At 39.0% G+C, this 12,550-nt stretch overlaps 4 protein-coding genes across 8 annotated transcripts; 2 read left to right on the top strand and 2 right to left on the bottom strand.

The window, feature by feature from the left end:
- The first annotated feature begins 2,357 nt into the window (after positions 1–2,357).
- On the top strand, positions 2,358–3,293 carry LOC104802616. The gene has a single exon (XM_010526300.2). The coding sequence runs from the start codon at positions 2,407–2,409 to the stop codon at positions 3,268–3,270; it is 864 nt and encodes a 287-aa protein (XP_010524602.1). The 5' UTR covers positions 2,358–2,406; the 3' UTR covers positions 3,271–3,293.
- Positions 3,294–3,409: 116 nt separating this feature from the next.
- On the bottom strand, positions 3,410–5,815 carry LOC104802583 (nudix hydrolase 23, chloroplastic-like). Of its 3 annotated transcripts, none has more exons than XM_010526267.2 (8): positions 5,505–5,815; positions 5,229–5,360; positions 4,934–5,010; positions 4,663–4,798; positions 4,402–4,542; positions 4,272–4,330; positions 4,021–4,112; positions 3,410–3,494 (listed from the first exon to the last, which is right to left on the bottom strand). In XM_010526267.2, the coding sequence occupies exons 1-7, from the start codon at positions 5,790–5,792 to the stop codon at positions 4,052–4,054; spliced, it is 894 nt and encodes a 297-aa protein (XP_010524569.1). In that variant the 5' UTR covers positions 5,793–5,815; the 3' UTR covers positions 3,410–3,494; positions 4,021–4,051. The 3 variants fall into 3 exon arrangements, with proteins under 3 accessions (XP_010524569.1, XP_010524551.1, XP_010524560.1); XM_010526249.2 differs by lacking the exon at positions 3,410–3,494 and adding an exon at positions 3,537–3,947; XM_010526258.2 differs by lacking the exon at positions 3,410–3,494 and adding an exon at positions 3,537–3,947 and having other exon boundaries at positions 4,045–4,112.
- LOC104802604 lies at positions 5,815–8,481 on the bottom strand. 2 transcript variants are annotated; one of them, XM_010526288.2, is made up of 7 exons: positions 8,239–8,481; positions 7,762–7,860; positions 7,310–7,439; positions 6,662–6,974; positions 6,498–6,552; positions 6,292–6,369; positions 5,815–5,901 (listed from the first exon to the last, which is right to left on the bottom strand). In XM_010526288.2, exons 1-6 carry the CDS (start codon positions 8,356–8,358, stop codon positions 6,295–6,297), a joined length of 792 nt encoding a protein of 263 aa, XP_010524590.1. In that variant the 5' UTR covers positions 8,359–8,481; the 3' UTR covers positions 5,815–5,901; positions 6,292–6,294. The 2 variants fall into 2 exon arrangements, with proteins under 2 accessions (XP_010524590.1, XP_010524581.1); XM_010526279.1 differs by lacking the exon at positions 5,815–5,901 and having other exon boundaries at positions 6,080–6,369.
- Positions 8,482–9,778: 1,297 nt separating this feature from the next.
- On the top strand, positions 9,779–12,235 carry LOC104802570 (actin-1-like). 2 transcript variants are annotated; one of them, XM_010526230.1, is made up of 5 exons: positions 9,779–9,886; positions 10,461–10,529; positions 10,627–11,020; positions 11,116–11,729; positions 12,131–12,235. In XM_010526230.1, the coding sequence occupies exons 2-5, from the start codon at positions 10,470–10,472 to the stop codon at positions 12,194–12,196; spliced, it is 1,134 nt and encodes a 377-aa protein (XP_010524532.1). In that variant the 5' UTR covers positions 9,779–9,886; positions 10,461–10,469; the 3' UTR covers positions 12,197–12,235. The 2 variants fall into 2 exon arrangements, with proteins under 2 accessions (XP_010524532.1, XP_010524540.1); XM_010526238.2 differs by lacking the exon at positions 9,779–9,886 and adding an exon at positions 9,952–10,090.
- Positions 12,236–12,550: the final 315 nt, after the last annotated feature.

Genomic DNA, 12,550 nt, shown 5'->3' with positions numbered 1-12,550 from the left:
AATCCAGCACATGATTCGTTTCGTACCTGATACACGCCTTTATAGTCCTCCTGTTACGCAGGATGTTTGACGTATTCAAAGCACGCAACTCCTCATATTAGATTCCGTAGATATCTCATGTCTTAGGATCCAATCATGGAACCGCCATATGAGATTCAAGTCATGACGCTAGTCCATGTGACAATCTCAATCGGGTCATTCCAGTATTCCGTTCTCCAACGAATACCTATGATTGTGAACGTATCCAATACCTATGATCATCTATATGATCATCAATCACACATCATACTAGTCTTATTATATCATTATTTCCACAATGATACATGATAGAGAGTTTAGTATTGTTCATATCAATACATGGATTTCATAACATATCAAGTATGCACAATACGTAATGAATCAAACACTCATCTATAAACTCATAGAAAGTGTCAATACATCAAATGTATCCAAGTAAAGCTCGTAAACAGTACATCACAGAGTACTAAACTAACAAGTTACACACGTGCATATACATTTCATTACTTGTAGAATCGGACAACGATTTCATATATATGGCGAATTTAATGTTGTACTAACGATTCTATCGATTACCCACTACATAGTTGCCCAATGTTTAAGAGGTGACAAAGTTACTTCAACATCTTAGATTCGATTCTATTCCTGAAGAATAGGGAACGCAATTCTTGATTGTATAACTAAGGGTGACTCGTGATTCAAGGGATTAAGTGTAGACCTTTTAGTTATTAAAAAAACTATTCTATCGATTACACGAAAACTCATTGCGTAATCCAAATGAATTTAAAACAAATCATGTCGAGAGTTCAAATTACGAAATGGGCTTGTTGAAAATGAAAACTGACATCATGTTTGATCAAATAGCAAATATTGAGTGCTTGACGACGTGTGAAAAGCTTTGTTGACTCTTTCATCTTTATGATATTATCGTATTTGATGTTTCCTCCATAATGTTGTGTTACCAGAGAGATGGGTTTTGAAAATCTAGTGCATATTTAAGTGACGGGGTTTTATTATTACATGTTTTTATGTATATATATATTTTTATATATATATGTAACATATGGGTATATAGAGTTGGTTAGGCTTTAATTTGTTTTATATATTATTATTTTTTTGTTATTAGTGGTGTGCAATATTAATTTTATGTGGGGGATAACCTAGTTTAATTAGGTTGGGCTGTCGTATTATTATCGCCTTTTGACTCTAAGAACTGAAAAAAATCACCATCCTTAAAAGGGGCGGGGGCGGACATATACACAAGCAAAAATTTATGTTCAAGTTAATTAAAAACTAAAATTATATGTATATGTATATGTATATGTATATGTATATGTATATGTATATGTATATGTATATGTATATGTATATGTATATGTATATGTATAGTTACCACAATATATTGCAACAATAAGCAATGAAGAAACGCGACCAAAGTGCTCATATAAATTAATTAAGAAATGGGGATTAGATAATGAAATTACCAAAACAAAGGGAAAAAGGATTGAGATTATATGCAACATATTGGTGTATAAGAATCGGTTAAATAATATAATTTGTTTAAGAAAAAAAGAAGAAGATGCACATGCTTGTATTTGTATATGACAATCTTGGTCACAAATTTTATAATATATATATATATATATATACAATACACACACACACACACATGTTGATGATAATTTAGTATATGACATTAATCTTGGTCATTTGGAGCCTCTTTTCGATAACATATGGTCCTTGTGATGGTGAAGTTTGGTTGGCCGTATACGTAAATTTTACAAGGTTTCCGCAACAATTTTTTTATTTATTTTGTAACCATCAAAATGTGTGGTCCAAGATATAAGATATGATTTGTTATTCGATCTTAGCCGTTAAAATAATTATCGCTCGCAGGATATACACATACATATATATATAATTCGAGGTAGAAAAAAAAAAGATAGATACAAAATAAATAAACAAGTCCATTTTCCTAAAATCAATTAATATTGGCCGACCAAAAACAAAATTATGTTTGTGTTTAATCAGTTGATATATATGGTAACTCCGTTGTATAACCGTTAAGAGTTTAAGATTTCCAAGTTAATTTGATACATGACACGTCACATAGAACCGCGTGATATTCAACGAGAATCTTTGGTTGGGACAGCCTTTTGGTCAACTAGTTGACTTTTACTTTTGAAGTTTTTTGAGTTAAAACCACTAATTTACATCAAATTGCAAATAGAAAATGCTTTTTCACATCTAAGTCAAATTTCAGACAAGCATATATATATATATATATATATGCATGATCCATTGTCAATTCTGTGTATGTTCAAGATTTGTACATAGAGAGAGAGAGAGAGAGAGAGAGAGAGAGAGAGAGAGAGAGAGCAGCTATTGATGGAGTACAAGCACTTCAGCCATCCACATGCCCTGAAACTCGAACAGATCCAGAACCACGAAGGATCAGCTGGTTTTGTCTGCTCGGGCTGTGAATCCGCCATTGCAGGACCTGCATACACTTGTTCTTCCCAAGGATGCAGCTTTTCCCTTCACCAGCAATGCGGTAACGCAGCGCGTGGGATGCAACACCCTTCCCACGCGCTTCATCACCTCACCCTCGTTCCGTACACCACTTACAGTGCAGGTACCTTCCTCTGCAACGCGTGTGGCAGCCATGGAGGAAAAGGGTTTTCCTACTGTTGCCCTTTATGCGACTTCGACCTCCATGGCCGGTGCGCTCTCCTGCCTCAGGTCACGGCCCACCATTCTCATCCTCTGCACAATCTTGTTCTTGTCTTCAACAGCGTTCCTGCCATGGCGTTTACTCAGTTCGGTCTGGGAAACCAGTTGGTATGCAATCTCTGCAATCAACTCATGGACAGTAGGCTTTGGTCGTATAACTGTTATGCTTGTAACTTTCATATACACGCTTCTTGTGCTCTGAATGGGCCGCCGAAGTTAGAGACGGGCACAGAGGGATCAGGATCTGTTGTTGCTTATGAAACAAGCAAGAAGAGCGAGATGACTCAGGAGCCGAGATCTTCACCTGGTGAAGATGCTTCTGAAACAACAGATATCGAAGCAAAGACCGAACCTGGAACTGAATCTGGAGCGGCCCAGATTCAACCCGGGACGACATCTCAAGCGGAAGATCTAGCTCTGAGACGTCGGCTTGAACTGGAACAGCTCAAGCTGCAGATGCAAATGAGCAGTGCACTTGCAAATATGATGGGTTCTTTCAATCTCAGTTCTTTTGTCTGAAGGGTTCGAGAATATCGTATCTGTCTCTGTCAGTTTCTTCTGATCCATTTGTGTTTGCCAATAAGACCTGCAAGGGTAACTTGGGGGCGTGACAGTATCTGTGTTCTGTAGTGAACTTTTGCACCTGTGAAAGTGCTTTGTCTGAACAAAATCTCTGTTTCTGTCTCCTCCTCCTGTCTCTCCCTTCTTACATAGAACAGCATATTCCAAAGATTTTGCCACTGCTACAAAGGATATATTTGAGGAATTGCATAGTTACTATCACATAAACAATGAACAGAATCTATATATATATGCATTCACATCTCATTGTTCTTTCTGCAATTAGGACAACATAAACCAGATCCATATCAAAGCAGTTTGCTCAACCATAACATCTGAAAATACAGAAAACGGGTGCCTAACAAAAAAACACACACCATCCTTCTCCGATTATTCTCCACCATAATGATGGATTGTATTCTTAAGAATCTTTGAAATATTTCTTCAAGATATCAGCTCTGAGAATGAATCTCTTCACCAGAAAGCAAGCAATTTCCACACACTCACTCCCAACTGTAAGGTGGCAAAATGACTGAGTATATCACGGAAGAGGATCCGCGTCCGGGAGGAAACTCAGAGCGATCATTCCAAGAACAAGACCCCTTTTCGGGATATAAGCAAACTCAAGAGCGGGCCTACAGATTCCATAAATGATTCCATCACTCGAAGATCTTTAGTATAATCTTGCAGTTCTCTAGTGCAACATACCTAAAGAGAAACAGATTTTTTGACCTCTGAGTCATGACTGCAAATGGTAGTCAAGAGTGAAGGCGCGGATATCTGAAGGACTACTTCCGGGCCTGAAACGAGCAAATTCATAGAAAATTCGCTTTAAAGATTGGCGGAAAGTTGTGATATAGCTCAATAATCATTGCAGGCAGTGGATGAAAGAATGTTGTTAGTAAGAGCCCGTCATTCCGGTTATAGGAACAAGGACGGTGTTAACATTGGATGCAGACCTTTTATTGATGGTACCATAGTGAAACTTTATTTTTCCATTCCTCACATCTTCCAAGTACTGCAACAAAAAGAAAACAATTGGGATGAACATAAGTTGGAAAATATTGTGAATGAAGAGCGAGTTCTTACCAAGTTTAAGGTTACAAAAATCGATGAAAATGCTAGAGAATCAAAGGGTATCTCGTCCAGTGAAAAAAGACGGCACTCTGATGACTCGGGACCGGGTGCAAAATGCGGGTTCTTCAGCTTCGCCAAGAATATGACGTAAGTCTGCTCCCGAAATAAGCCGTTATCATTACCATGATGAATATAAACCACTATTGATAAAACCCGATAACACCAGACAAAGCAGAAAGGATTAGGAATGAGCCGAGGCATTTTCTATCTTACTTGACCAATGAGAGGAATGTCTAGTTGCGTAAAAGGTGATATAACTTCCACTTCCGCTCCAGCTTCTTCCCAGGTTTCCCTCATTGCTCCTTCTGCAGCTGATTCTCCGATCTCCAAGTAACCCGCAGGAAGAGTCCTGTGTTCGTTGTCATCTATCATCCATATAACTTCCAAAGCTTATACGTAAAAATTCCGTATTGTTTCAGTAAGACACATCTTTACGATCTCAAGATTCAGACAACGATGTGATCATGTTTTGTACGATGCATACCAAAGACCGAACGAAGGTTGAATGTTACGCTTGCAGAGTAAGACCTTCTGTTCATGTTCGATAAGGCAACCTACAACCTGCAGGAAGGAACAGACAAATTCTGCAGCTTATGATTCTGCCATCTTGAGCAAGAGTTACACCTAACAATTGCTAATGAGAGAACAGACAAATTCTTCAGCAATCAATTATAAAGATTGTAGAACAACAAGAACATGATGATGATGATGATGATGATGATGATGTTAATCTGATCCGGGATGAAGGGAAGTACGAAACTTTCGAACAGAAAACAGACCATTTTAGGATTTTGGTACGCAATTGTGCAGCAATGTGTGCAAATAGCTCGCAGCTTCTCCTCCCCATCAGGAACCTCGTGCTTTGTCGGCCCACCACACCATTGACAGAATCTTATCTTACGGACATCACCCTTCAGCAAAAACACCGTGGTTCATCAATACACCCATGTCTAAGCCATGACTCAGCAGTATCCCATCCTCTTGTTCACTCTGCATCGAGACACAAGGAAGAGAGATAGAGAGAGAGACCCAAACTTTCAGGAGATCAAACTCACAGCTGATTGAACCGAGACGGAGGCCGACGAATTGGCAACTGGGTCGAAATCAGAACGTGTCGAGGACATCCGGTTCGGGCCGAAACAGCGGATTCTCCGAGCCGAGACAGAGAGAGGAAAAGGCGAGTTCGAAGGGCAGATAACAGCGGGAAAAACCGAGAAATTGGGGGAGTTCGCCGACGAAGAGATGAAAGAAACGCCGGTGGACTTACGGTGGGTCTTCGTCAATCTCTGAGAGATGATGAGAAAACCCGACGACGAGCCCAGAATCTGGATAGCTCTGAGCATTATACGTAAGCTGATCTTTTTCCCCGTCAAGACCGGATTTTGAAACAGGAACTGGGTTTTGTCGCAACTTCGATGATAGATTCGTGGTCGATGATCAACCGACAAATTACTGTTAAACCAAATCAAACCGATTGTTCATCGACCACACATACTCAGTCAAAAGCTGGTTAACCAAGCATGAAGAAGATCGCATCTTATCCAAATACCAATCTTTTTTTATATATATATATAATCCAAATACCAATTTTATTTCAAGAATCTTGTCCATTTCTTAAAACAGATCTAAAGAAACAAATGTTAAAAATATTGCACCAAGTAAAGATCTCTCTGAGTAAAGCAAAAAATGATGGGATTACGACAAAAACGTACATTGCTGTGAGCTATAAAGGTTACACAGACAGTTTCAGCATTATTTCTATGAGACATCTCTAAGAGACAAAACCTAACTAACTCTTTATCATCTTCTTTGCCTCGAATCCTGAGGGAAGAATCATCATACCCTTTAGTTAATTGATAGCTTATCGCATAAAGATTGATACGCAGCACTGCAGAGCTTGAACTTTTCCTCGGCCACAGCCTGTTTCATCACAACAGATTTGTAACGAAAACTGTCATGAACCAAACCAAGTTCTAACATGTAGAGCCCAACAGAAAACATGGGCAGATGGAAAAAAGAGATGGAGGATGGATAATAATATATGGTACCTTTGCAGGACCCAGATGGCGGTCCGGATGCCATTTCAACGCGCAAGCTCTGTATCTGAGTAAAGTTTAAATGTAAAAGGGTTGAACATATTAGTTGAAAACGGATGATACAATCTAAATTCTACACGTGTTAGCACAAGTAACAGTCTTGAGGTGACACTCACGCGTTTTTAACGTCTTCAAGGAGTAAGGGTCCCGAAGGACTCAGACCGAGCGCTAGTCTATGAGAAGCTTGGCTCGAGTCAGGATCAATGGATTCTGTTGAGGAGTAGCCATCTTCTTCATCGTCTTCTTCTTGTCGGTATCTCGACTTCCATGATCTCCTAAAGTAGCTAGAATACCTAGATGAATGCCTCCATGGGGGCTCCTCCTCTTCGTGGATGAAGGAACAAAAGAAACTCCGAGATCCTCCAAACGCGGAGCGAAAAATGTAATCGATCTCATATTCCTCTCCATCTTCGCAAAAATCAAAATGCCCTACACAATTGAACCCGACATGTGAATAGACATAAGGCTAAACAAAATTAAATCATTCTATTCTACTAGAACAATGACACATTTTTCAACAGCTAAGTAAAGATTCATGCCTTAAGCTAAGTAGAGGACAGAGGGTTCATAAAACATAAGTATAAGGACATTTTATCGCCTTCTTGAGACTACATAAGTCACAAGCCAGGAGTTTGTGGCCATAAACAAGATAAATTGGGAATTAGCATTTTTAGGAGCATGGTCTTGATTATATATGTATTACCAGAATACACCAAAAGATCAATTTTGTTGAAAAGAATCAGAAAGAAAGGGGGTCTTCTTACTTTTACCCCAACTTTGAGGACCATGTTTGCCACCGCGATTCATTTTGGATCCCTTGCCATACTGATTTTTGAACCATGACGCATGCTTACGAGATGATGGATCATCCTCACTAAACTCATCATCCCAACCCTAGAAACATATATTAAAACACCGCTGAGAACTTAACCAGCAGAACAACACCGCCGAAACTAGTGCCATATAGCTATGTGCCCTGTTCTCCGTATAAAGGCATTACTTGAAAGACCAAACTATGTACAAGACAATACCACAGGATACAAACTCAATCTTTCAGTTTCAAGATTTGCCCGTTCAGGAACCAAAACATTCTACCATAGCTGCAGGGTTTCTTGAAAGCACAGTAGAATTTTTATGCATTTCTTGAATTAGCTTCAAGTTCAAGTGTTCTGAAACCGACAAAACAAACAGCCAGGTGAGAGCATACATGACTTACCCCAAACAAGTGTTCTGCAAAAACATTCACATTACGCAGCAAATCTTGTTTTGCCCTCCTCCTTCTGAACCTTTTATTGTATGCATTTGAATTTGATTTCTGTCAACAAAAAAATTGAATGGAAAAGAAGACATGTCCACAAAATCAAACACTACACAAGAAGCTTCTCAAGTTTCAAAATTTATATGCCTTGGAAAAATCCAAGGCATATAAATCATATGCAATAACACGGGAAACTGATATGATATCTACAAAAGCTTGAAGAGATTCAAGTAACACGCCCCTTCTTATCAATCTCCATCATCTTGGAAACCCCACATCTCAAACAGCACAAATCACCGGAAAACACATCTAGGCATCGATCGAATAGCCGAAAACGAAAATTAAGCTCGACCCATGTAGCATCAATCGACGAAAAACAAATGTACAGAATCGTATCGTATCGAGCGACACAGGGAGAGAGAGAGAGAGACTGACGGATTCCCAGAAAGTGCGACGCTTGCGTTCCAATACGGGCGTAGAATGGAAAAGAGCGGTCTGCGTATTAGAGCAGTAGCTTCGCGGTCCTAGAACCGCTGCTCTAATGGCGGCGTTCATGTCTGAAGATCGGAGAATCTCCCCTCCGGAGATTTGTGTTTCGCCGTTCGCCTGAGGCGAAGAAACAAAACAAGCACCCGATGTGAGCGAGTCGTCGCGGGCTTGACTCAGCTGGTCGACCCGCAATAGGGCATAGCTCACCTGCTTTTAACGGCGGTAAAAACAACAAATGACCATTGGCCTAGAGACGAAAACGGGTTAGTGATTTTTTTTCAGCTCTTTTTTTTTTAACTATTCACCGCTAAAATTCTCACCGTAGATTATACAACACAAATAGGTTCCAATAAAATTTCGAATATGTACAAATAAAAATTATTTTATTTTTATAAACATTAAACTATTTACTTTTATTATTTTCTAAAGTTAGATCCTAAAATATTTTTGTATTGAGAGATGGGGTACGTGGATTCCAACAAAAAAAATCTTCCATCCAATGAAATTTAATGTAAATTAATCCTTTGATTAGGATTCACTAAAACGTGAATGAACGAATTAACATATAAACGTGTATATATATATATATATATATATATCAAAAACATAAATTAAGAATTAGGAAAAAAGGAATAAAAAGGCAAATTAATGGAAGCTTTTAAATCTGTAAAGAGCAAATAATGGCTGTGAGGGAATGAGCTGTAAAATAGTCGCGGCTTTGTGCAACAATTGCCGTTCGTGGTCGGTCCAAAGCCAAATATAATTAATTACATACATATGCTATCATATATATAAATCAAATTAATCAGAAAACCTCCTCTTAATCCCTTTTCCTAATCATGTCTATCTGTTTTCCCTTAATCGTGATTAAAGCCAAGGTCCTCCTTTTTTCTTTTGTTAATTACTCTCTCCGTTTTGACGTTTTCATTTTTTTCACATTTTTTAAAAAAACTGTAAAAAAGTCATATATATACTTATTTTAAGTTAAAATATAATTAATATTCATTATATTTATTAAAATTAATTAGTTTAATAAAGAATAAAATTAAAAATTATTATAAAAATTATTTAGAAAATCTAAAATGACAATTATTTTGAAACAAAAAATTTTGTTTATAACGTCAAATATTGAGAAAAGGCGAGAGTATTTGCTAATCATGTTTACCTACAGCTGATTTATTGTTACCAATTTCCTATAATTATTTTTAGGTTAAATGTATTATTTTTTATTTTATCATTTTTGAAATTTTTTATAAATGCGGTTTGCATTCCGTACTCGCTCTTATAGCCGTCTGATTATTCGACTACTTTGATCGGGTGGTCATAAAAGGGAGAGCACATGATTTTCGGTATGAACGATCGCAGAGGAACAAAACATGAGTTTGGATCGCCCTTTGTTTATTTGTTTAATAAGAGATTAAAAGGGCGATTAAACCAAGATTAGGAAGGTTATAAAAAGCTTAATTTAGAAATTGAAAAATCTGCACGGCTAATTTGAGATTCACACCTCCCTCTTTCTCTTTGCTCTTTTTAAAAACATAGAGCGAGGAGCGAGGGAGACGAAGAGCGAGAAGAACCATTCGATCCTTCTAAGGTGAATGATCGATTCTCTCTCTGTGTGTTTTTATTTCTTGCTCAAATTCTATTTTCGTTGAAGAATCCATGGGGATCGATTTGTTTTCGCTGTTGTCTAGTGTTTGATTTGTCCTTCTCCTTAGAAAACCTGTTTGGTATCTTATATCATCGGTGATTGGAATCGCTAATTTGAGCTCTCTCGTTCTAGCATTTCAGATCTCAGGTTCTGATTCATTTTTTCCCCGTTGTAATGCGGGGTCTGTTGAGTGATTCTGGATTTTGAGCTTAGCCTGTGTGATTCATGATTTTGAGCTTCAATGATTTCTTCTCGTCTTCCGATCTTGTTAACTGAGTTCCCTGAGCTTAGCATTTAGACCCGATACAACAATTGTCAACATAGAGAAGCTGTGGCTGTATGTTTGTCAAGATGGTTAATCGGGAATCGTTAGGTGTTTTTGATTTGGATGTTAATTTTAGTCGTGGTATGTTGATGGTGCATCAGAACTTCTTTGTGATGCATTTAACTCAGAGGTACTGATTTTCCATTTGTACGACTTGGTTAAAGATTATATGCACGTTTGATTATGCTGCAGCATTAGAAAATGGCGGAATCCGAGGACATCCAGCCTCTCGTCTGTGACAATGGAACTGGAATGGTCAAGGTAAGGATAAGAGACGCATTTAATCTGTAAAGTTTGATCAAAGAACCGAGATTAGTTTTTGGAGCACACTCAGAATGAATGATGCCACATTTCTCAGGCAGGATTTGCTGGAGACGATGCCCCAAGGGCCGTTTTCCCCAGTATTGTTGGCCGCCCTCGCCACACTGGAGTGATGGTTGGAATGGGTCAGAAGGATGCGTATGTGGGTGATGAAGCTCAATCCAAGAGGGGTATTCTTACTCTTAAATACCCGATTGAGCATGGGATTGTTAGCAACTGGGATGACATGGAGAAGATTTGGCATCACACCTTCTACAACGAGCTCCGAGTGGCTCCGGAAGAGCACCCCGTCCTTCTCACAGAAGCTCCTCTCAACCCTAAGGCCAATCGTGAGAAGATGACCCAGATCATGTTTGAGACTTTCAACACCCCTGCTATGTACGTCGCTATTCAGGCTGTTCTGTCTCTCTATGCCAGTGGTCGTACCACGGGTAAGCAGAAACGAATCCCTTACACAGCGGATGCAACTGGTTATAAACCAAACACCCTCTTTAAAGACAGCCCCTTTTTGTCTGTTGACCACCAGGTATCGTGTTGGACTCTGGAGATGGTGTAAGTCACACTGTACCCATCTACGAAGGTTACGCCCTTCCACACGCTATACTGCGATTGGACCTCGCGGGTCGTGATCTAACCGACTACCTCATGAAGATCTTGACCGAGCGAGGTTACTCCTTCACCACCACAGCCGAGCGTGAGATCGTCAGAGACATGAAGGAGAAACTCTCCTACATAGCTCTTGACTACGAGCAAGAGATCGAGACATCCAAGACAAGCTCGACAGTGGAGAAGAGCTACGAGCTGCCCGACGGTCAGGTGATAACGATCGGGGCGGAGAGATTCCGCTGCCCGGAAGTCCTGTTCCAGCCATCGTTCATAGGGATGGAAGCAGCGGGTATCCATGAGACGACTTACAACTCGATAATGAAGTGCGATGTGGACATAAGGAAGGATCTGTACGGAAACATAGTGCTGAGTGGAGGAACTACAATGTTTCCGGGAATAGCGGACAGGATGAGCAAGGAGATAACGGCGCTGGCGCCGAGCAGCATGAAGATAAAAGTGGTGGCTCCACCAGAGAGGAAGTACAGTGTCTGGATCGGAGGATCTATTCTGGCATCACTCAGCACCTTCCAACAGGTAAAACAACATAAAACGCCATTAATAGAAAAGCTTCTTTCATGTAGTGACATTACTGTCTCACAGGATGGAAAGAAATCAGAATGGTTTATTCGAGTTTCGGTTTAGAAAAATTATAACCATTCAGTTTTTTTATTGAATTCGATTTGGTTGGGTTTTATTTTGGTTCCTATTCGCATTGGGTTCGGTTTTTATTGACAAAAGTAACAAATTTTTGGTTTTTCCGCTCATTGTTATGTTATGTTCAATTCAGGTTCGTTTTTTTTGCTTTATTAAAATCATAACCATTTGGTTTTTATATCGGAATCGGTTCGATTATGGTTATATATTATTTGGTTCGATTATTCGGATATGAATCAGATTCTCCAATCTTAATGCAAATTCACCTGTTCTTTGTGCAGATGTGGATAGCCAAGGCAGAGTACGATGAATCTGGACCGTCCATTGTCCACAGGAAATGCTTCTAAGCAATGGAGAATATATATATATATACACACACACGTTTGGGTTGCTGCGACATTGGCAAATTTATCCAAAATGGACATACTGATTAAGGATGCAAACGCAAAGGCAACCGCTAGCATCAAGCTGCTGAACTCGGTAACGTATTTGCTTAAATTCAGCTGAGATTCTTTCTGGAGGGGGGGGGGTTACAAAGTTAAGGCTATTTTTCCTTTGTTATTCTTGTTCTTGAAAACATTTGAAGCAAAAATGAAAAATTGAAGAACACCAGAGAAGAAGTATTTTTGTATATTCTAAGGATATTGGTATATTATTATTATTATTATTAATATCAGTTAAATTATCCATATTAGACATGC

Source organism: Tarenaya hassleriana, unplaced genomic scaffold (genome assembly GCF_000463585.1).
Source record: "Tarenaya hassleriana unplaced genomic scaffold, ASM46358v1 Cleome10, whole genome shotgun sequence".
NCBI lineage: Eukaryota > Viridiplantae > Streptophyta > Magnoliopsida > Brassicales > Cleomaceae > Tarenaya > Tarenaya hassleriana.
The sequence above is the reverse complement of the archived record's forward strand: the minus strand, read 5'-3'. Positions and strand labels throughout refer to the sequence as shown.